The sequence below is a fragment of the Rhinatrema bivittatum genome, chromosome 4, assembly GCF_901001135.1.
Source record: "Rhinatrema bivittatum chromosome 4, aRhiBiv1.1, whole genome shotgun sequence".
Classification (NCBI taxonomy): domain Eukaryota; kingdom Metazoa; phylum Chordata; class Amphibia; order Gymnophiona; family Rhinatrematidae; genus Rhinatrema; species Rhinatrema bivittatum.
Window position 1 is genome coordinate 35,690,974 of NC_042618.1, and position 24,942 is coordinate 35,715,915.

The 24,942-nt window shown below is 43.5% G+C and overlaps 1 protein-coding gene across 2 annotated transcripts; it reads left to right on the top strand.

Moving 5' to 3' along the window:
- Positions 1-415: 415 nt before the first annotated feature.
- Positions 416-24,570, top strand: DLK1 (delta like non-canonical Notch ligand 1). Of its 2 annotated transcripts, none has more exons than XM_029597948.1 (5): positions 416-548; positions 2,994-3,057; positions 3,632-3,762; positions 5,956-6,097; positions 23,525-24,570. In XM_029597948.1, exons 3-5 carry the CDS (start codon positions 3,672-3,674, stop codon positions 24,258-24,260), a joined length of 969 nt encoding a protein of 322 aa, XP_029453808.1. In that variant the 5' UTR covers positions 416-548; positions 2,994-3,057; positions 3,632-3,671; the 3' UTR covers positions 24,261-24,570. The 2 variants fall into 2 exon arrangements, with proteins under 2 accessions (XP_029453808.1, XP_029453807.1); XM_029597947.1 differs by lacking the exon at positions 416-548 and adding an exon at positions 1,278-1,550.
- Positions 24,571-24,942: the final 372 nt, after the last annotated feature.

Sequence of the window (24,942 nt, forward strand, 5' to 3'; positions counted from 1 at the left end):
GAGCAAGCATTGTGCTGAAAGCCAGCCATGAGTTCATAAACTATATATATAATAACAGGTAAAGTGTGGCCATGTGCCCATGGCATTTCACTAAATATATAATAGTTAAAATATATATAACCAGCCATGTGCTAAGGCATTTCCTTAAATAAAATAACATTCCAGGCAGAAGCAGCCATGCATTCAAAGCCTTTTCATTAAATAAAGTACTGGTAATGCAGAGCCAGTTCAATGCAAAAGGGGGGAGGGGGGTGAGCATACCTTCCCGACCTTAGCAGCACAAAATTACCATTAATATTCTCAACATTTTGCCTATAAGCCACAAACTTTTTGTACTTTACCCAATGATGTAATCAAAGAAATCGTTCCTGCTCCTTTGGCTGATCTGCTCCTCTTACAGCACAGCCGTGCTGGAGGCAAAGTGAAAGTAAAAGCAAAATTGTTACAGCACAGCCCTGCTGAGAGAGGAGCCACCCCGGCCGGGCTCGGCAGCGCTGGAGCACGAGGAGCCGGGAAGCAAAACTGATATAGCACAGCCGTGCAAGGAGGTAAAGTTGCTTGATCCTAGAGGTGATCTGAAGCTGATGAAGCAGCTCTGCACAGGACGAAAAGGAGGGGCTGCCCGTGCTGGCTCTCCCTTTTCTACTCCCTTCCCTCCCTCCCGCTTGGCCCTGCCTACCTTGCCTTACCCGCCCAATTGTGCCCTGCTCCCTAACGGAGTCGCAGGGCTGCGAAAGCCCCCTCCTATTCTCTAATATAATCTCATGCAAGACATAAGACTGCAATACATCAGTAATCCATAGCCTGCATGAGGTTTTGCATGCTGCCCCTCAGGAAGAAGTTTTAGGTAAAAGGGCATCATCGGAAATTATTTCTAATGAGACCAGTGCTGGGGGTTTTTTTTGTTTTTTTTTTATTGTTTTCTCTGAAATTGCCCGCCTCTTGATGTTCCCATTTCTTCCTCCTTCCTGCTGATACCTTTCCCCCTTTTCTCCGCTTTGCTGCTCTCGTCTCTCACTACCCGCCCCATCCTCTCTGCTCTGTCCCCTTCAGCACATGGCGGCCGTCTTCCACCTCCCACGTCTGATTGGTTCCGTGGAGTAGCGAGAAACCAATCAGATGCCAAGGGCGGCAGCCTGCCCCGCCTGCCGCACGCGATCAGCGTGCGAGGCGGGGAGGTCCGGGCGCTGCTTCCACCCCACCCCCTCCCAGCCCATGAAGCTGCCACCCCATGGCGAGCGCACTGCCTCCCCCTAGCTGGCCCTGGATGTCTTTAATGCTAAGTAACAGGGCACTGAATAGTTGACGCGCATCTGCTCCACAGCGAGGAACCTCACTCAAGCTAAGGAGGCAACTACTGAGCACGCTGCCAGGAGCGGGCGCAGGTCCTGGCAAGCTGGCAGCGTCCTTTACTGCATCTCTTATAAAGCACGTTATTTCAGGCGCAATGGGAAATGCTGCCCTTCGCTGAACTTACCTGGGGATGGATTTCCAAGCTGCCTGTGTTTTCTGCTGGCTTTTATTTTCCCTTCCTGTCTCTGCCTCCCAAGGTGAGATGATGAATTGAATGTACAGTACTTCGGTAATTATGTTTCTTGTAGAACATTGATTTGCACCGCTTCGACTGTGCTGTTTTTGGCACTGAAAAGAGGCTCGACACCTTCACACGACAATGTCTTAGTTTCGGTGCTCAGTTACTTGCCTCTGGGTTTGGTCGGTCAGAATATTATATTGTTATTGCGGTAGCTGTAGCCGACGGTGCTGGACTTATCAGCTCCCCTCATTTACTGGATCCTTAGGCTTTAACTGCCACTTTTAGGGCTCTCTTTTTGCCGTCACACTTCATTATTATAAATAACTTTTCACACTTACTGCACTTAATTAAAACACAAGGATACCTGTCACGTGTGTTTCCATAATATGTTTGATGCAACCATCTGCATTCCTGAACATAAGTGAAGCACTGGGTTAATAATAGTGCGGTACAATTCCCGATAGCTCCTGTCTGTGTGCGATTGGTTAATTAATTTGCGCTTATCTTTTAAGCAAATATTTTATGTTGAGTTTTTTTTTTCCACATTGGCTGCTATTGTTATAAAATAGAGCCTTTCTAAAATATAAAAACCTCAGACCCTAGATCTGAGTTCTTTTGAGTATCTTATCTGGGTTGTAGTCTTGCCGTTGCTGTCCGTGATGCATTTAGAAATTATTTGTCTATATTAAGCATGTTTTGGAAAAGTTTACGTGACTGAATTAGAAAATGGACCATCAGTCTGTTCGATCTGGGAGCAACATTTTAATTAATGAAGACTGTATTCAAAAGTGAAAAGGGCTCCACTGTTTTATATTTTTAATGATGAGCCTAAATGGCATGCAGATGTGTGTTTGGGGGTGGGGGTGGACTAAATAAATGTCTTCCATAAATGTTTAATACAGTTTTATTAGCAACTATTTTTAGTTCAGGTAATAGCAAACACTGTACTTGAAAACGTTACATTGACTGATGTGTTTGTTCATCCTGTCCCACCTGCACTTTAAAGAGAGTAACAGTATTTCATGGAGGCATAATTAAAACAACTGCAATATGTCCTGCAGCTGGCAGGGCTGGAAGGTCATGAGCCCAGTTTTTTTTTTTTTTTTTTTTTGTGATTTGTAAGGAAAGGTCTGGATTTAAAATTAGTGGTGCAGTTACCAGGCAGTATTGGTCAGAACTTATTATGACTTTTTTTTTTCCTTTTTACATTTTATATTGGGGGAACCCCCCCCCCCCCCCCAATAAATATCCAAACTTCTCTTTCGCTCCATTCCTCAAATGGAAGCAAATCCGCTCACATTTATTCCAGCTGGTTTAAAGATGATCTCAACAAGCTTTGCTGTAAATGATTTGCACTGCATGATATATTACCGAAAATACTGCGAGATAGATCAAGTATATTGCTTGCTGTTCCTAAGACTCTATATTTTTGCACCTGTATCCATCTTTTTCTGTGTAGGAATAGATTGCAGACCAGGATGTCACTCTGTAAATGGATTCTGTGAAACACCTGGAGAGTGCAGGTAATGAGATGGAAAGCTAAAAATGCACCCTTACGGAGGGTAAACAGTAAAGCTACTGATATAATACTAAACAAAGTACTGGGGTGCATTTTGCAAATTTAAATGTTCAATATGAGGCTGTGATGTGTGGATGACCACCGAAATTACCAATAATATTTATGTCATGATGTAGACCGTTGTGATCTTCACTTGGAACGACCGTATATAAAATGGCTAAATAAAATAAATAGTAGGACACGCCTGCATCTAGATGACAGAACTATTATTTTATCTTGATAAATCCAGAAAATGTTTCAGGACTGTTTATGCAGTTCTCTAGGCTAATTCATTTTAAGATACATTTTTACATTGGTTTTCCAATTTTACATTTTGAAAGAGTAATTATTATCAATATTTGCAGCATGTGGGAAGAGCTCTAACGAAATATTCTAATAATTGTAGCACTGGCGACGTTCATGACATTAGAATAAATAGCAATTATTTAGAATATTTCATTAGTACTCTTCCTGCATTATGCAAATCACGCTTTTTTACGAGCTTATTAAAAAAAAATCCCTCATTTTGTATGTTTCAGGTGTCAGCCTGGCTGGCAAGGGATTCTCTGCAACCGGTGCATGCCTTTTCCAGGCTGCTTGCATGGCAGCTGTACTAAGCCATGGCAGTGCATTTGCCAGGAAGGATGGGTGGGCAGCCTTTGTGACACAGGTTTGCTAGTCCTTTCTTTTTTTTGTAGTCACATGGATTCAGCAGAACAAAAAAAAAACAAAACAAAACTGGAGACTAGCACTCCACCTGGTGTTGGAAGTCCGCTAAGGCTTGATTTTGGTGTCCCCCCCCTTGTCAGTAGACTGTAAAACACCCGAGGAACTTGCTGCACTTACAAATCATCTACTTACTTTATTATTTTTTTTTTTTAATGACCACCCCCCCCCTCCCCAAATCACTGCTTCCATTACTTCTAGTTTAAAGTCTCTATGACAGAAGTCCTTTTACTAGGTGAACATTTCCATTTAAGGCCACAGTTTTGCATTCAACAGCTTTATCGTATGTGGATTTTTTTATATATATATATAATTTATTTTATTTTTTTTTTTAAATCTTATTTCTTCCCGTCCTGACTACAGAGGGAAACTGGTTCGCTTCTGACCTGGCACAACTCTGAGGCAGGACTGCTGCAGTATGGTGTTAATTTTGCAGATGCTGCTTGTTCTCCACAATAATGAGATATCACTGAACAGTGTGCATTACAGTACATTTAATTATCTATTAACCCCGGGGCTGCATCCCAGCTACTTAAAAAAAAAAAAAAAAAAAAAAAAGTGCTTCTCTCCTAGCCCCTTCACCTCCCCCCTATCTGGACATTCATATCTTCCTACAAACTACGTAGCCAACTAAGATCCAAGCCTGAGGTAAATGTGAGATACGGTATATAGACAGATTTTTACAAGTTGATTGAATTACAAATGTATACAAAAGATGTGCGAATGGAAGCAAGGTTGAAGCCTTGATGATTGGCATTACTGCTCCCTAGTTTCAAATGTTTTTATAATTCGTCTCCCGTTTTATGTTGGTTCCCATGTGTCTATCCCATGCACATTAGTCTTTGTCGCTTTTGAATCTATACACTTTCTTTTCTGGTTTTCCCTAGTAAAGTATTGAAGTTCATACTTACTAACAGGCCGATTTAAAAAAAAAAAAAAAAAGACAAACTGTGGGAGAGCGGGCACTCAGAGGCGAGTGCCCGCTCTCCCGACACGCGCAATTCAGTATTTAAATTAGTGCCGGCATTAATAAGGAGGCGCTAGGGTCAGTAGCGCATCCCTAGAACCTCCTTATTGGCGGAAGCGGTGGCTGTCAGCGGGTCTGACAACCGAAGCTTAATTTTACCAGTGTCGTTTGTCAAACTCGCTAACAGCCACGGGTTTGGAAAACAGATGCCAGCAAAATTGAGTGTCCGTTTTCCAGGCCGCGGGCAGATTTTTTTTTTTTGGTGCCTCCGACTTAATATCACTATGATATTAAGATGGAGGGTGTACAGAAAAGCAGGGGGTTTTTTTTCTGCTTTTCTGTACACTTGCCCAGTACTTTCTGAAATTAACGCCTGCCTTTGGGCAGGCGTTAATTTCTGAGAGTAAAATGTGCGGCTTGACCGCACATTTTACTTTCTGTATTTCGGGTGACTAACCAATAGGCTCATCAACATACATTTTGCATGTGATGAGTGCTGTTAGTTTCGGCGGGGTTGGCCGCGCAGTTTCCACGCGCTAGTATCCCTTACGGTATAAGGGGTAATAATAGCGCGTCAAAAATGCATGGCGAAACGGGAGCTAAAGGGTGTGCTCGGCTGAGCGCACTGTTCTGTATCGGCCTGTAAGGAGATTTGATACAAGCAGAGAAGGTTCTTCACTAAATTGGAAGAAATTTCCTGTCCCCTGTTTGCAAATAATTCTTTACATTCTCCTAACTCATAAATCTCAACCTTTTATCTTCTTTCGCTTTTTTTTTTTTCACCAAGCACAAGTATGAAGTTTGATGGCTGTTGAGTGCCAATTTCTGGTCTAGTTTACTCTCTGTTTCCTGTCCATTTTCACATCCTTTCTCACTTTTTCTCCATGTTCTGTGATTGCTGGTAGCGTTTGCTGTCTTTCCAGCTGCATTGTGCAATGGTAACTTTCCTCCACAATGTTCTGATTGCACACTTAATTTTGAAGAGCTTGGTAAAGGGGACTACAAGAAGAATGCATTTAAAATTAAGGTCATACTGTGAAGTTTTAGCAACAATGAGATTTTGTAATGTTATGTATAACATCATTCTGAGATGATTTTTCACATCAGTCCATATTTGTGTTAAAATTTTGCTGTGAGAGTAACGCAGATGTGTGCATTCTGTCAGTGCAGATGTTCATCCGTGCTCTGCAAAGCCTTGCGCTGACAACTCAACCTGCATAGAGACAGGAGATGGTGGATACATTTGTTTGTGTGCCCAGGGATTTAGAGGAAACCATTGCCATCTTAAAAGAGGACCTTGTTTCATCAACAGGTAAATATTGATTTCAGATATCACTTTTCAGTTAGGTTAATTGTACTGTTGCACTTCTGCATATCTGTATTTTGCATTCACTTTTCTGAATGGCGTCATCTTAATGATGCGCATTACAAATCAAACCCGGCTGGTGTCTTTTTTTTTTTTTTGGTAACTTTAAGAGCACCTCTGCACATTCTTGGCCAAAGCAGGGACAGTATTCAAGCCTTGTGGATAACCTGCTGGTATCCACAGACCCGTAAGTTAATTTCAAAGGGAAATTTCACTGTAAAAATTCCAAGCCAGCAGACACAGCAGATGCAAGCTTTATGCAACAGAGTATGCCTCAGGATTTCAAAATGAAGTTTCCAAGTCTACTTTTCCCTTCCCTGCCCTAAGCCTGTCCCTTTTTGCCACGACCATAGTTATACATGTAAGGGTATCCACAGCGTATGTACTTTCAGCTGTGGAGGGGAGCGCAGCTTTTTCAGTCTGGGGAATTTACCCAGGTAGCTGCTTAGTTACTAAACCAGGGATAGGCAATTCTAGTTCTTGAGTAAGGAAAACAGGCCAGGTTGTCAGGATTTCACAATATGCATGAGAGAGATTTACATGCACTGGGGTAGATTTTTAAAAAAAGCGCGATCGCATACTTTTGTTTGCGCAGCAGGCGCAAACAAAAGTACGCTGGATTTTATAAGATACGCGCATAGCTGCGCGTATCCTCTAAAATCCTGGATCAGCGCGCGCAAGGCTGCCTATTTTGGGCAGCCTGCGCGCGCCGAGCCGCGCAGCCTGCCTCCGTTCCCTCCGAGGCCGCTCCGAAATCGGAGCGGCCTCGGAGGGAACTCTCTTTCGCCCTCCCCTCACCTTTCCCTCCCTTCCTCTACCTAACCCACCCCCCCGGCCCTATCTAAACCCCCCCCTTACCTTTGTCCCTAGATTTACGTCTGCGAGAAGCCAGCAGTCCGCTGGCGTGCCGTCTTCCGTCTTCCGACCCAGGGGCTGGTCCGGAGGCCTGGACCACGCCCCCGGGCCGGCGCCACGCCTCGGTCCCCGCCCCCGAAACGCTGCGCCCCCGCCCCCGAAACACCGCGTCATCCGGTCCCGCCCCCGACACGCCTCCTTCGAAAAACCCCGGGACCTACGTGCGTCCCGGGGCTCTGCACGCGCCGGCAGCCTATGGAAAATAGGCGCGCCGGCGCGCAAGGCCCTGCTCGCGTAAATCCGCCCGGATTTACGCGAGCAGGGCTTTTAAAATCCGCCCCACTGCCTCCATTGTATGCAAATATATCTCATTGCATATTCATTGTGGATAACCTGGCCTGTTTGCAGCACTCAAGGACCAGAGTTGCCTACCCCTGTACTAGACCAGTTTCCTTTGAAAACTGGCCTCTGTAATTATCAGATTCTTTAATCATGTTAGGCCTGAATCAAAATATCACAGGTGGTGCATTTCTCCTGCTTAGAGAGGATTTCTGAGCCAAGGGGAAAAAAGGAGTTGCCTAATCAGATTGTTTGATTAGACTATTTTGACATGTGAATTCCCTTTATATGTTTGAATCATGCTGTAAAGTTATGTATATACCCTTACATGTATAACTACACAATGTAAATCTGCCAAAATGAACAGGTAGGAAACTCCCTGACAAACCCTATTTTTTTTCCTCTTCTGCGCCATGGGTCGTGGATCACCCGATCCTGGGTTTTGTGGTTCCTTATGGCTTCTATGAGTGAGTGATTCCTGGTCTGTACCAGGTATTATGACTCCTGTCAACATGCTGGGTCTTCTTGCTTCTGCTGATATTGAGGATGGATCATTTCTCAGCTATGGTGGATATTGCGGTTCCTACTAGTACCACAGTTAGGACATCTTGCAACTCCAGTTAGGTCTTCTTGCCCCTCCAGTGCTGCGGATAGGGGGATCCTCCAGCTTGTACTGCGTGTTCTTGTCACTGCTGGCCGTGTGGTTAGGGCTGGCTTGTGACAGATCTTATGGCTCTTGTCAATTCTCAAAAACCATGAATCCACAGGGACCAACATCAGTATCCAACAAGCCGGGTACAACTAAAGACCATGGTCAGCCAAGACAAAATTGAGGTGGGAATTCTTCCTTGGCTATCCTATTCTGTGGTGATAGGACGGGACTGGCCAAATTTTAAGAGCCTCTGGAATTAGGTCACAACAGGTTTGTCCAGCCACAACACTGAAGAATTGGATTTTTCAGAACTTTGGATGATCCAGATATGTTTTATAAAGACTCTAAGACTCCTAAGTTCTAGAGGCAACACCAATAGGACAAATATAGTTATGCTGTTAATTTAGAGGCAGCTGAGGAGGAAGGGTCAAAGTCAGGGGAAGAACAGCAACCCACCCAGAATGGTTTACCTAACCCCTTTGAGTGGGAAAAGGAGGGTGACCTGGGTAGCTGCAGGCAGGCCCAGAGGGAGTATGAGTCCTTTTAAGTGGACCCAGGAGCATATATAGAAGATGAACAGAAAGCAAATCCCTGGAGCACAGATTACAGATCCTAGTCCTCCTTAATTTGTGATGAAAGGGGACCTACTCTACGGAGTCACAAAGGAAGCGTGCAGGGGGAATTGATAGAACAACAACTAGTTCCTAAACTGTATCACCAGAATGCCATGCAATTTGTCCATAGCCACCTTCTAAGGGGTCACCCAAGGAGGAAAAGACCCGAGAAAATATTAGCACAGTTCTATTGGGCAGGCCTACATAAACAGGTCCAGTTGTATTGCTGATCCTGCCCTACCAGCCAACTGATAAAGCTTGCTGGTGTACGGGTGGCACCTCTCATACCCATAATTGAAACCACTTTTGAAAGGATGGGCATGGACCTTGTGGGGCCATTAGAGAGATCTGCTTGAGAAAATAAGTATTTATTCATTGTCATTCTGGACTATGCCACAAGATATCTGGAGGCAGTTCTGATATGGACTATGAAGACCCTGATGGTGGCGACTGCCCTAATGGAGGTTTTTTCACGACTTGGGCTGCCCAAGGAGATCCTGACAGATCAGGGAATCCCATTCATATCCAAGGTAATGAAACAACTCTGCACCTTGCTCAAAGTAAAAACTCTGCATACCTCAGTAAACTACCCATAGACCAATGGCCTTGTTGAGCACTTCTATCAGGCACTCAAATTAATATTGAGGACATTTTGTAAATGAAGACCTGGGATGCATTGCTATCCTATGTGCTGTTCGTAATCCACGAAATACCACAGAGCTTGATGGGGTTTTCCCCTTTTGCGTTACTATATGGGAGGAGAACAGAGTGGAATCTTGGACATAGCTCATTAGACTTGGGAAGATGAAGGTAATCCCAGACAGAACCTCACTGACTACATTCTCTGAGTACAGGATTACCTAAAAAAGGCTGGGGAGGTGGTCCACCTATGCCTAGAAAAGGCTCAGGGTACCCAAGTCCGAGCTTAAAATCGCCCCACTGTCCAAAGAGTATTCCAGCTAGGGGACCATGTCCTTGTCCACCTCCCACATTTGGAAGGTAAGTTGTTAGTCCATTGGCAAGGACCCTATGAAGTTTTGAAGAAAACAGGGCCCATGGATTACAAAACAGCCCAGCCAGATAAACAAAACTCAAATTTACCAGCTAAACCTCCTGAACAAGTGGGTTGCCACAGGAATGTGGAGCGATAAAAGAAGAAAATTTTGGTCTAGAGGTCAGACCTGAAGTGGACCAAGTTCATTTCGGACTTAAAGCAGCTGGTAAAGCAAAACATGTAGATCTTCTCGAACTTATCAAGTCGTACCCACCTTGTGCAGCATGACATCATTACATCTCCTGGAGTTGTGGTATGGCAATGATCCTATTGGATTCCTGGGGTCAGGCATTGCATCATTGAAACTGAAGTGAAGGAAATCTCCAGCTCGGAGTTAGAGGAGTCTAACAGTTATTGGTTTCACCCTTAGTGTTGGTGCCAAATCCAGATGGGAGTATAAGGTTCTGCATTGACTTTAAGAAGGTCAACGAGGTCTCAAAACTTGATGCAAACCCGATGCCTCAAGTGGATGAGCTGATTGAGTGTTGGGATCAGCCCAAATCATCTCTACCCTAGACCTTACCAAAGGGTATTGGAAGGTACCTCTCATGCCAGAAGTGAAGGAGAAGACTGCGTTCTTGTCAGCAGGAGAACTTTTCTAGTTTGCCATCCTCCCATTTGGACTCCATGGTGCCTTCTCAATATTTTAACACTTGATTGACTGCCTGCTCTGCCCACATCAAGGGGTGTATTTCCACCTACTTGGATGACATCGTGTTGTACAGCCCAGATTGGAAGACACATGTAAGCCAACTCCAGGCAGTGCTAACCAGTCTGAAGAAATCAGGCGTGATGGCCAACCCAAAGAAGTGCTTGTTGGGAGGGCAAAAAGTCCAGTATCTTGATTACACACTGGGAAAGAGCAAGGTCCATCTGTAGACCCAGAAGATTGAGGCAGTCACCCAGGTGATAGTGCCTCAAACAAGAGTGAAATTGAGAACATTCCTAAGCAACACATGCTACTACAGAAGATTTATTCCCAGTTACTCAGAGAAGGCAGAGCCTCTCACAGGAGGGTTGTTGAAGAAAGTGTCAGAGAAGGTCCAGTGGTCAGCTGAAACAGAGAAGGCCTTTCAGGCTCTGAAAGATGTGATATGCTCTGAAAAGCCTGGACTTCACTGAACCATTCACGGTGCAGACCTATGCCTCAGAAGTAGGCTTGGGAGCCGATTTAGTCCAAGAGAATGATGGTCAAAAACATCCTGTGGCATACATTAGTTAAAAGCTAATGCCTCAGGAAAGGTGTTACTCAACAGTTGCGAAAGAGGCCTTAGCAGTCAAGGGGGCCTTAGAGGCCTTGCACTACTACCTGCTGAGATGGCAGTTCATGCACATGACAGACCACCAACTGCTTCAATAGATAAATAGAAGTAAGGAGTCCAATATGAGGGTGATGAAGTGGTTTCTGGCCCTACATTCTTTCAAGTATAAAATATGACACAGGGCAGGAAAGGAAACAATCAATGCAGATCTCCTGTCCAGAGAGGTGACCCTAGGGACTCGTTCATATACGGCTGAGCTGAGGGGGAAGGTATGTGAGAGAGTCTATAGAAAACTAGCTCAGACTATCTTAAGGGACTGGGCACACCTGTCCCGCCCAATCCTCCTTAAGATCCAGACTCCACAAGGAATCCTTGGTGAAGGAGGAGCCCCTCACCAAAGTATAAGAATTCAGGGTCTAGAAGGGTTAAACAGGCCCTGGGGAGTAGGAAGAGATCTATTGTTTAAGGATTGTATGTTACCTGAAGTTAAGATGAGCTGTACTATTTGTTTGATTCTGGTTTTCTGACTGTAAATAAACTACACCTAAGGAACAGTCAGAATCTGTCGCCTTTTTTCTTTTGTCTATTTCTTAAGCCACGATTGGCCATATTACCACATCTAATGTAGATTATTATATTTTAGGGACCTAAATTTAGGGAGACTTTCAGCTGAATTTAGGTACCTAAGCTCTCAGCTGAAAATTCACCTAATTTTAGAGGTCAGTTTTCAAAGAGTTTAGGTACCTGGCTTTGGGAGTTAGGCATCTAAATTTGCTCAAAGGAATGTGCATTTGTTTAAAACAAATGAGTAAAAGACAACAAATGAGTCCATATTTGTTTCATTCATGGGCACCCGAAATGGAGGGGTCTCACAAATGAAACAAAACGTATTCATCTCATTAATTTATTTTTCCCATTCAAGTCTATGGCTGAGATGTAGTAAATAAACAGGTGGAGATATGGAGGTAACAATAGCAACCAACTCTCAACTGTGTGAGATTACAGCCTTGTCCGAACTCAGTCAGGACAAGTTGGTAATGAGATCAGCCAGAGGACAAATCACAGTGCAGCATCTTTTTAAATAACTTAGCTGCTATCTAGATCAAATGACACTGTGAGGAGAGCACAGTACACTGGCAATTTCTTGGTCTGACCCAGCATGGCAATTTCGTATGTTCTTATGAGCTACTCCCACTATAAAGTCTGACCATGTACAAGAAGCAGTCTGAATTTTCTCTCCAGTCGTTGGCAGAAAAAAACGTGTTTTGTCGAAGCTCTCCCATAGTTTTAAAAAGCGTTTAAAAACTTTTGGATTTGGCCCTGGTAAAGAGCTGCTTCTGATCTTCCCTCTGCTCTAGTGGTCTCACTGTGCCAAAAGACAGGGGCAATGCATGGCTGCTGATATTGATTTTTCTCTTCATTGGGGGAAGAGTCAGGGTAGGAGACAGTGTGGAGATTGTAGAATTGCTAGAGATTTTTTTGTCTCTGGATAGTGAGGAGAGCACAGTACACTGGCAAACTGAAATGAAGAGTCTTACTAGGCTGCCATTCTTTTTGGTTCTGTTTAATTAACAGTTTTTTTCTGTGTGGAATCAGACAGTCATTACTGTGTGCACACATACAGTGTGTGTGTGTGAGAGACAGAAAGTTCTTCATACTATGAATGGAGGTACAGTTACAGTATCAAATTCATTTATAATATCCAACCTCTAGTAGGCAGTGCATATCAACAAATTTCATCATGTCAGGAAAAGGGAGAGGAGGGAATGTCAGGGGCAGAGGAATTGAAGCAGATCCAGCCCAGTCTAGTAGCAGCAATAAAAAAGGCACTAGTCCTGCACCTAAATTGAAAAGAGACTTTATTTAGCTGTAGAATGGCAGGAGTGGAAAGTACTGGCAACTCAAGGCAGAAGCAGTTGAAATTTTGGAGAGCATGTGCCACCAGCACCTGTTCCTCTCTTGTATTTTTGAGGAGAGGGAAAAGGTGGGAGAGCAATCCGAGGTTGGCATTAGCAGAGCATGGGAAGCAGAAGTGTAGCACCCAAAATCAGCAGCGTAAATGCACTCCTCTAAGATTACTGCATTCACTGCCTCAAAAGCAGTATTTTCACCAATTGATTCTGAGGAAGAATCTTACATGGGAGGATAGTCAGTAGTGTCTTAACCTCCAGAGTGGTGATGGGGGAGACAGATTATATTGGCAGTGGTAGGGAAGAGCAGGTAGCACAGGTAGAGAGTGTGAGTAATGCCCCTGGTATTTTCCTCAGGGTTCATCTTCAACCTCAGCTCCAGTTTCAGCCCCAATGAATGCAGAGAAGAGAACAAGGAAGATATCCCTGAACTGGAGGCACTTTAATCTGAGGGAGGACCTGCATTTTATTCAGTGTAGTAAGGATGTCAGTCGAGGGAAGCAAGTGGGGCATCTGACAAATGCTGGAATGCAGCATCACCTGCAGAAACAGCACCCTACATCATTGGCATCCTAGTGAAAGCAAAGATCAGTAGAAAAGGGTTGAAAAAGGGAAAACATTCACCCAAGCTGATCCCATGGCCTCTTCCACCAGTCAGGTGGCAGGCCAGCAGCCCCCTGCCATGGTTTGTGCAGCAATCTACCATAGAGGAAATGAGGGTGGTACCTGTAGCACTGTCCTGGTGCAAGAGGCAGGCAGCATCTAAAGTATTAATGAGGAGCAACAGGGAAATGACTGACCATCCCCTGCAGGTAGTGGAGAATGTGGGCTTTAAGCATCTGCTAGGCCCCAGTTGCAAAGTTCCATCCAGGACTAGATTAGTAGGAAGGAAATCTCCACCCTCTATAACCGGTGCCATAGTCATACAGGTGCGGCAGGCTAAGGCAGAGGAGTAGAGTGCATTTCACGAGCAATATCTGGATTAGCGCAAACATTATTCATGATTCTCTCTCCTTCATGGCACACTGGTGGAACCTGGTTGAGGTAGAGGTAGGCAGCAGCTCTAGCAGGGATAGAGCACCAGGTGCAGATGGGCTTTTATGCACGTGCAGTTGATGGAGAGCCATCATACCTCACGTAATGTTCTACCAGCCATAAGAAAGATGCTGGAGGGTTGGCAACTAGAATGAAGAGAGAAGAGTCTTTAGGCATTTTTCTTTTTGACAGACGGTGGTGCAAACATGGTAAAGGCAATAGACGATGGGAGCTTTCAGGGTATCTGTTTCTTTTCACACTTGCTACACCTGACATTGAGGATGCTCTTGGGTGGGGTCCTAGAGGATCTGATAGAGAAGTGCAGGAAACTAGCAGGATTTGTGTTCTAGAAGCATCACTCGGGGTAGGATTATCCCTATAAGTAAATATTCTGGAGAAAAAGTTAGAGGGCTTCTGTGAGCAAGAGGGAATGGAAGCAGAGGTGTTACAGTTTGTGGACCACTTGCAAAAGCAACTGCAAGAGAGACTGAAACCTCTGGCAGAAAAGAAAACATACGTGCTTGCCACACTTTATAATCCACTGGTGAAAGGACGTTTCACCCTCCATAGAAACATAGACTAATGATGGCAGAAAAAGTCTGAATGGCCTATCTAGTCTTCCCATCCATCCAGATAATTTAGCATTATAATTCCCATCACCTCCTTAGAGATCCCCTGTATTTATCTCATTTTTTTTCTTGATTCCAGATACTGTTTTTTGTCTCCACCACCTCCGCTGGAAGGCTGGTCCACACAACCACCACCCTCTCTATAAAGAAATATTTCCTAAGATTGCTCCTGAATCTACCCTCTTTCAGCCTCATCGCATGACTCGCTTGTGCTAGAGTCTCCTTTCTGTTGAAAGAGGCTCACCTCCTGTGCATGGAAAGCTTTGAATGTCCCTATCATATTCCCTTATCTCACCTTTCCTCCAGGGTGCAAATCTTTAAGTCCATCCCCATATGCTTTAAAACAAAGACCACTGACCATTTTAGGAGTCACCCTCTGGACTAACTCCATTTGGTTTATATCTTTTTGAAGGTATGGGCTCCAGAGTTGGACAAATCACACATACACCAACAAAACCCCAGTGGAGAAATTTTCTAGATTTTAACAGGTAATCTGTAGGACCTTCATGACCTCAAAGAGTCAATTTTTACAAGCTGCCTCGACCTCTGGTCCAACTTTATTGTACTTTAATTCTCTTGCTCACTTCGAGTCAAGTAACTTTCTTTTTTTATATTTTTTTCTTTGTTAATTATAAAAAGTCATGAAAGAGGCCTCAGGGGAGGAAAATATTTTACTGCAAAAAATTTGTTCAAGTCCAGGAGCAACATTCATAACCGGTACTTACTTAGCTTAAATGTCGAAAACTGTACATCACCCCGACATGACCATGTTTCGATTGCGTTCTGCTTCAGGGGGATTTTCCATCCAATCTTCATATGCTCTTTAACGATGTTCTTAAATGCTCAGCTTCTCAAAAACACTCCCCGCCCAGAGTTGGACACCATATTCTAAATGAAGTCTCCCCAAGGACCTATACAGGAGCAATATCACCTCCCCTTTTTCTGCTGACAATTCCTCCAGTCCCAGTATCTCACATTCTTGAAGAAAATGCTGGTAGCTAGGGTGTGTGTGAACAGAAGTGTCGGAGGCACTGGCATAATGAGGATGAAACACCAAAAGTCCAGCGGGGGTCCGGGAGCGACCTCCTTGCACGCTGGCCATCCGATCCCAATACTCAAAATGGCGCCGATCGCCTTTGCGATCGGTGCCTTTCCGATCGGTGCCATTTTGAGTATTGGGATCGGACGGCCAGCGTGCAAGGAGGTCGCTCCCGGACCCCCGCTGGACTTTTGGCAAGTCTTGTGGGGGTCAGGAGGCCCCCCCAAGCTGGCCAAAAGTCCCTGTGGGTCCAACGGGGGTCCCGGAGCGACCTGCCGTCTGACGCCAGGACTCAAAATGGCGCCAATAGCCTTTGCCCATACTATGTCACAGGGGCTACCGGTGCCATTGGTCAGCCCCTGACACATGGTAGGAGCACAAGATGGCGCCGATGGCCATGTGACAGGGGCTGACCAATGGCACCGGGTAGCCCCTGTGACAAAGGCTATCGGCGCCGTGATGAAACTAGCACCAAGGGTGTGAGTGAGTTCCCGGACCCCACCGCTGGACCACCAGGGAGTTTTGGTAAGTCTTGGGGGGTCAGGAGGGTGGGGGGTTGTAGTTAATTTAGTAGTAACGTATTTACAGATCGACAACTTATTGAATTCTCCATACTTCCGCATGAAACGGAATTGACCCCCCACGAATACCTATCGCGTACGCAACAAAAACTTTTTGCCTGCACATCCCTAATCTGCACGTGCCCCTCGTAAAATTCCCCAATTTTACGTGGTGGAAGCAGGATTTGCGCACCTCCACTTAAAATTTGGCACACATGTGCACCCGGCCTGGCTGTTTCATAACATGCGCGCAGATGTTATAAAATGGCCGCATACCCGGGCAAGGGCCGATAAACGTGTGCATGCATGCCAGTTTGAAAGTCACCATTTTATCTGGATAAGTCTACCTGGTTAAGGTTAGACTTGCTGCATGGAGTGTCGAAACGTACATATATGCTTATGCCGCTAACTCAGAATATCAGTAGGTAGCTATACAAGTTGTGCGGCTAACTTGCCCCACCCCCGATCCGCCCAGGACACGCCTTCTTTCTGTGCGTGTAACTTTTAGCCATATCAGGGATTTGTACGGCTAAGCAGCGGCCGCTGAATGTAGGCGCATATTCAGCGGCAGCTGCTTAGCTGCGTAAGTCCCCCTTATCTGGCTAAATAGCGCTGAACACACTTTGAATATCGGGGCTATTCTGATAAAGGCAAACAAACAATACATTTACCATTTTACCAATTACTAATTATAAATATTGCATTACAAGAGCCATTTTCAAATGTCTTCCTGAAGGTAAAAACAATGCTTTACCTGCACAGACAACCTTTTACATTTCCTGGGCTGATTATGCAGATAAATGTACCCACACATACTGTCTTTTCAGGTATAAGTTTATCCAAACTGAGTAGAGGTATTCTTGGGGACAAGGTTAGCTCAGGTTTTGGACTAACACGCATTCTTCTGCAGTTTTGAAAATTTTACCCTTACATAAGAGCGGGTGCAATTGTACGCAGCTAAATTTAGAGAGATAACTTTCAAAGCAAGATTTATGTACGCATGCCTGCTTTGAAACTTGGTGCGTGTGTTTATTGTTATTAACATAGTACAGCAAATGGGGTAATCTTACATCATATTTACTCATTATACTGTATTAAAGTTGTTTTATTTCCTTTATGTATTGTAAATCCTACGGGGGGGGGGGGGGGGGGGACACAGGGGACATCACTTCTGCAGCATGGATAAAAAAAAAAAATCCTGTTTTCCTGTACTTCTTAGTCTCAGGCTGTAAGAATTGTGTTTATGCAGTCAGCTTCCCGTGGTGTGCAAATTTCAGTCAATATTGTGATATAACAGGCTATAAGTCACGGTAAATATTTTCTGTTTCCAGATATATGTTTGGTCTACACTTTCAAAAGAGCATTCACATGTGAAACCAGCAGTGCAATGAGAATTGTAGCTTTCCCACTGTTTGTCAATGCAAGTTAAATGGAAAATTGCAAGCAAAACTGCTGACTTCCCAGGCAGTGTACCATTTAACTTTATTTGACCAAAATGTCTTTACACCAGAAAGAGAAAAAAAAAACCAATCTCTAACGATGATCATGTATTTTTCTGCTGCAGTACAATGAATTTCTCTTTAGGTCGTCATGCAAGGGTTCTCTGCTGCCCAGCAATTGCCCATCTCCATTTGGTGTCCCAATCTAAATTGAGAGGACAATTTTCCAAAGCGATTGACACAGGGGAAAAAAGCATTTTACCATCGTTGTCCTTCCTCAAAGTGGAGACTTTTTAAGCCACATTTGTAGGCAGTGTTCCTGAGGATATGTTCAGGTCGGGGGCAGGGCTGGTGCAAAGGTATTAGGCACCCTAGGCGAACCTTACAGCCTTGTGCTCCCCCCTCCTCCCCAGCCATCCCCACATACAATTAAAAATTAATTTTCAAAGGCATTTACACGCTTAAAACTGGGTTTTACTTGTGTAAATGCACTTTACCCATGTAAGTGGGTTTTGAAAAATGCTACAATATATGCCATTGAATCGTCAATAGGTTTTTCCCATGTTAAGTGCACTTAACTTGAGTAAATGACTTTTGAAAATTGGTATGTATTACTTTTACATGTGTAACTCTTTTGAAAATTCACCTATATGCATTTATAACAGATTTTTCATGAAAAGGGACATTCAAAATACAGTCTTCTGAGGTAAAATATCACAACAACATGTATTTTATACTTACATGCACTGATGTGGGGCCAATCAGAAAACCCTATTGGAGCCCATATAATATTTGACCTATTGTAACATGTGCTGGCTATGGGCTTAGCCCTCAAAAAGACAGGAGCAAATTGAATTACAAGTACAGCATAGCAAACCTCCCATATCAAAGCAGCACTAACTGCCAGTTTTCAAACAGCAACAACCCCACCTTTGAAAAGACAACACGGAAAATATTACGCCAGGCTGTAAAACACCAATATTCCTCCTATTAGTAAAGCAGAACAAGTCAAGGTGCTATAGATCCCCACATCGAACCTGAACACTAGCAGAATACCTTACTTTAGTCACATCTTCAGAACACAGACAGATCCTCACCAAATACAGACTAAAGAGACCGTGAAGTATAAATAGAAACGTGCAGACAACCAGAACAAGCTAGACACTGTATGCAGTGCAACAATGTAAAACAGAAATATCACCATGCCTCATAAAACAAAATCAAGAAATATAAAACATCAGTTATAGTAGTTAACCGTATTACCAATAAAAAGAAAATATTTCAAAACAGCTGATGAATAGAATAACTTCCAATTATTAGATTTAATCATGGAATTTGTCATGGAGTGAAGAAAAGAGTTATATTGCTGTTGTTGGGATTGATTTACCAGGAAGGGGTGGGGGACAGTTATTGATTTATGATGGTCATTGTATTGCTGTGGGATTATATTTGGTGTTGGTTGGGGTAATGTGATTGATTATATTTATTGTGTTCATACTGTGGGAAAGGCAGGATATTAAATGAATAAATGAAACATTTTGAAATATTTAAAAAATTTCCAAAACACCAGTAGCATATTTCAAAACAGCAAACATATCAATAACACTAAATAATTAAAAGAAATAATTATAAAAAAAAATCACTCACTCTCCATATCTGGGAAGGGAACTTTTGATTTCCAGTCACCCTAAGATTGTTCTGGATGTCAAGGGTGGGTGGGAATGTGACACACACACACACACTCTCTTTCTTCTCTTGCTTTTCTATATACATACCCTCTAACACATGCATGTTCATGCTCATATCTATTTTCACTCACACACACACACTCTCACACAAAGACTCGCTCACATACATACTCTTTCTCACTCTGACACAGGCTTTCTCACACATACTGTCTCTCACACTCGCACACATGTTCATTCTAACACACACACACACACACACACACAAACCCTTCTCCCTCTTTCAGATACACACATTCACTCACTCTTCTCCCCCTCCAGAATGCACAAGAATCAGGAGTTTCCTCCTTTTGTCTCGTGCAGCGATGGGAATCTTCCTCATTCTTCGGGTCAAGAAGGCTGACGCTGCTCCGTTCCTCTGGCTGCACGGGCAAACACGGCTCTGCCTCCTGCTCCTTTCTTCTGGCCGTGCGGGCTTATACACATGCTTGTTCCACGCATGCGGCCCCCCACATGGGCAGGAAAAACAAGGAGGAACAATTGCCATAGTCCTGCCACTGCCACTGCCACCACCACCACCAAAAGTATGGGACTCTAGGCGGCTGCCTAGTCCACCTAATGCTTCCACCGGCCCTGACCAGGAAGAGAAAAAGTCAGGGATGGTAACTTTTTTAAACAGGTGCGCGGGAACACGTGCGCCCGTCGATCGGCCAGCGCCCAGGTACGCGGCCATTTTATAACGTGCATGTGTATATGCGCATATGTTATAAAATAGCCTGAACGTGTTTACATGCGTTCACAGTTTTAAGTGGACGCGCGCCTATGTGCGCAAAGGCTGCTTCTACTGCATAAATGGGGAGGATTTTAAAAGACACGCAGGCGGATGCCATTACCAGTTCGTTCCTAGTTCCCCCAGGTAAGGAATAGGTCTTTTAACCCCCCCCCCCTTAGTTTAATAGCCTCCCTTCTCCCCTGTTAGCCCCGGCCTTTAAAACCCTGCCAAGCTGTCTGTCTTTATTTTATTACTTACACGTCCTCCAAAGCAGAAGCAAAGTTAAGCACGCCTGTGCGCATAAAATTATTGTGTAAATCCTTAAGATAAAATCCAAGAACGCCAATGTACCGCCCATTTCCTCGCCCCTTTTTGGAACTTTTCATTTGTGCGCACAGTGGCAGGTGCGCCCATGTCCAGGTGGCTGTTACCATCCGTGTGGCGTGTACCGGCCCGACTTGTACGCACATTAGAGATGTGATTCAGTTGAACCTTTTTGGTTCAGCCTTCGTTATTGGCCCGCCACAGAAAACTTCGTTTCCCGCGATTTGGGCCAATTTTTTTATTGGCTGTCCCGAACTGAAAAAAACAACAGCCCACCCCAACCCTTCAGATTTCATTAATTACAATCCCCTACCCTCCCGACCCCCCCCCCCCAAAAAAAAAACAAAAAACCCTTGCCTAAAGTCCCTGGTGGTCCAGCAGGGGTCCCGGGTCTCCCACTCTCGGGCTGTCGGCTGCCAGTAAACAAAATGGCACCGGTGGCCCTTTGCCCATACCATGTGACAGGGACTATCGGTGCCATTGGCCGGCCTCTGTAACATGGTAGGAGCAATGGACGGCTGGCGCCGTCGGTGTTTGTTTGCTTGCTTGCTCAGTTAATGGGGAAGAAAAGTAGTTGTTTGTTTTTTTGTTTTGTTTTTTTTATTAAAATTTATTAAACGCCCTACACAAACAAGGTCTGGGCGATTTACAAGAAACATACATAATATTAAAAAAAAAAAAAAAAAAGAACACTTGACAAACAACTGTCATTATCAACAATCATTAAATTTCATAGAAACCACACAATTTCACGCATGTTCATACAAATTCCATCAAGATGTTACAAGATGGAGATGTACCATACATCATGCCTTGGAGCGAAACTCAATCTGGGTGTCCCAGAATTGGAATTAAACTTCTGGCCTTCATAGAGTTATCACATTTTTCAAAAAATATTAAAAGCATGATGGAGTAGGAAATCTTTCAGCAATCTTTTAAACTTTTTTTCATTATCCAGAGAGTGTAATTCGAATGGAATAAGATTCCATAAGGACGGAGCAACAATTGAAAAGGACGTCTCTCTTGTGAAAAATAAACGTGCTTGTCACACAGAGGAAACATCTAACAAACTTAATTGCGATGATCTAAGCTCTCTAGTAGGTTTATAGATCTGAAGCAATGCATTCAACCAATGAGAGGTATCTGCATTAAGCAGTTTTAAAATCATCTTGATTGTATTCAATTTAATACGTTCAAACACAGGTAACCAATTCATCCTGCAGAGGATAGGTGAAATGTGTTCGGTCTGTTTCGTATATGAAACAAGTCCAGCGGCGGCATTGAGTAAAAGTTGAATAGGCTGTAAAGTAGTCTTAGGTAAGCCTACAAGAAGGCTATTCAGGTAATCTATGTGAGGGAATATTATTGACCAAACAACCGTCAGAAAATCATGATTGTGCAATAAAGTTATTGCCTCCTCTCCAATTCAAGGAACGATCAGAGGGCCAATGGATCATCGTGTTCTGCATTTAGGAAATCTGCCAGGATTGGATGGTAGTATGGAAATCCAGGCAAGGTTCAACCTCTACCTCAGCCTTCTGTATTATGTTTGATTTCAGATATTAACTCTTTGTCTTTATTAAATTTAAGTTCTTCTAAGATGCAACAGAATCCTTCTTTAAATTTAAATATCGAGCAGGATAATATTGCTTTATCTGACTGTAGCCCTTCTGGGCCACCTGGTTTCATCTGTTAATAATTTTGAAATACTAATGCCTGATGAAGTCACATTAAAAGATATTTGGAGGATGGTTACTAAATTAGATCAGACACCTTATTATACTTCTCAAATTTCTATTTTTATAGGTGAAGCAAAGGAGAAACTAGGTGATTGTGATAAACATTTGGAAAGCTGAGTTATACCATATGGAGCATGAGTGACTCTGGTGGATTAACCTTTTTTCTGTAGCTTTTCATATTTATCATATATTTAAATTTTTTCCCTTGATTCAAGCAAATTGCTGAAATATGGCCACGTTGGAACACTTTTTAATATTTATTTTTATTATTTTTTGTATTATTGCATGTAGTGGGGTGAAATTTAAAAGGATTATGGGCGTAATATACGCGTGTAACCCTTTTAAATCCATCCTGTGCACGCCGAGCCTATTTTGCATAGGCTCGGCAATGCGCGCAAGCCCCGGGATGCGAGTATGTCCCGAGGCTCGAAAAAAGGGGCGGGGTGTGGGCGGTCCAGAGTGGGCTGGGGCATGGCCAGAGGCAGGCGCAATTTCAATAATAAAGGTAGGGGGTGATTTAGGTAGGGCTGGGGGGCGGGTTAAATAGGGGAAGGGAGGGGAAGGTGGGGGGGGGTGAAAGGAAAGTTACCTTTGAGGCCGCTCCGATTTTTATTATTTTTTTGTATTATTGCATGTAGCGGCCTCAGAGGGAACGGGGAAAGCCAATGGGGCTCTCCTAGGGCTCGGCGCGTGCAAGGTGCACAAGTGTGCACCCCCTTGCGCGTGCTGACCCCCGGATTTTATAACATGCGCGCGGCTGCACGCGCATGTTATAAAAATCGGGCGTAGATTTGAAAATCTGGCCCAGTATGTGCTTTTAATGAAGTATATTATTGTGGGTTTATACTGATATTGTTTTGGGTGGTGTTTTATATTAATATCTTGTATTAAATCCATCCTTGCCTTTTTTTTTTTTTTTTATACCACTTTGCTTTTGACATCTCTGGGTTGTCATTTCGTCTCTCCATTTTTTTTGATTCAGTTACTCATGCTCCTGTTAACTCATCATTTTGTAAATATTATTGAGTTAACTCTGTTGCAGTTGACCTCCGGGAGCAGACGTGTTAGCATATGTGTCACAAATTACCTCGCATTCCCTGGTTCTAAATGATTCATAGTGGCTTTCAGTGAAATCACATACACAGCATCAATCAGTCACATCCCTTTCCACTTGCGTTCATTTGTGACACCATTGGGAATATGGCTGGTCCCAGGAGGTTCAGAGGAATTGTAGGGCAGCGACTTGAATTTCAGAAATATTTGACAGAAGATGTTATTACTTGGTGTGTGTACTTTTGAAATGTTGTACAACGTGCAGGGTGTTTTGTTGTTGTTATTTTTTTAGTATTCTAAGAGATTTATGTATTGAAAATAGCATGATATAGCAATGGGATGTTTCATACCAGATTCTTAATTTTCCGCTTTTTTTTTCTGAACTTCTCCTGTTTTTGTGTTCTACCCTTAGCTCTCCCTGCCAGAACGGAGGAACTTGTGTGGATGGCAATGGTTTTGCATCTTACGCCTCTTGCCTGTGTCTTCCTGGCTTCACTGGTAATTTTTGTGAAATAGATGTAGACGATTGTGAGCCCAACCCATGCAAAAATGGAGGAGTCTGCACAGACGTTGGCTTAGATTTCAGGTGCCGCTGCCCTGCTGGCTTCACCGGTGCGTCCTGCAGTAGTCGTGAGGTGTTCTGCGGCAGCAGCCCCTGTGGTAATGGGGGAACATGCCACGAGCATCCCCAAGGAGGCTTCCAGTGTACATGTAAACCAGAATTTGTGGGGGAAGCCTGCGACCGTCCCAACAGAAATGCGAGCCTGCAGGCAGCGAAGGAAGGCAGGAGGCAGGCACACGGTTACAGCAGGCCTCACAAAGCCATGCATCACCAGGAACAAGAGGTCTTGAAGATCACCATGAAGGAAACGATTCAACAGCACATGGACCCCTTTCTCAGTAGAAGCCAAGTGATCTGCTTCGTCGTTCTGGGCCTGCTCACATGTCTCGTTGTGCTGGGCACAACCGGGATTGTGTTTTTCTCAAAATGTGAGATGTGGCTGGCCAATGCTAAATATAGTCACCTTTTGCACAAGAAGAAGAATTGCCTCATGAAATCAAAGACTGGAGAGGACCTTTCAGTGAACATTATTTTCCCAGAGAAGATCAAGCTGACCAATTACAGCAAAACCTACACTACTATTTAAGCTCTTTCAAGAGCCTAGAAGGAGTATAATTGTACGGAACAGAACGACATACGTCATGCAGTATGTAAAGTCTAGTGAGCAGTTTACTCTTAATTTGCATTCATCTTCTAAGTACACTTGTGATATGATGGCTTTTTATTGTTTTGTTTTAGCTTTCTGGTTTCTGGAGAAAAATTGCACTGTAAGGCAAAAAAAAGTCAAGCAAACTCCAGCTTGACGATGAGAAAGTATATCTTTTAATTTTGTAAAATTAAGAGAAAATTGTCTCAGCGCTCTGCTGATTGTTTGTTTTGGGGGGCAGGGTTGTCGTTGCTGGCTTTTTTTTTTTTTTTTTTTGAGTTGTTTTTTGTTGTCAAATATCTTACTAATGTATATTTTTAATAAACATATTTAAAAACTATTGCTTTGCTTCATTTTTACCAAGATACATACATATACATATGTATGTGTGTGTGTGTGTGTGTATATATATATATATATATATATATATATATATCAGACTTCATAAGTATTTAAGTATTTGTTTTCAGTGCTTTTAAGATGAATACATTATGAAAGGTTCTACTTTTGTTAATATTAACAGTATCATTTAGAGCTATCCAAGTATCAACTGCATGAGTCCCAGTGATGTGCTGCAACTACAGTATTCCAGTACAGATTAGTTCCTAGAGGTTGGAGTCTA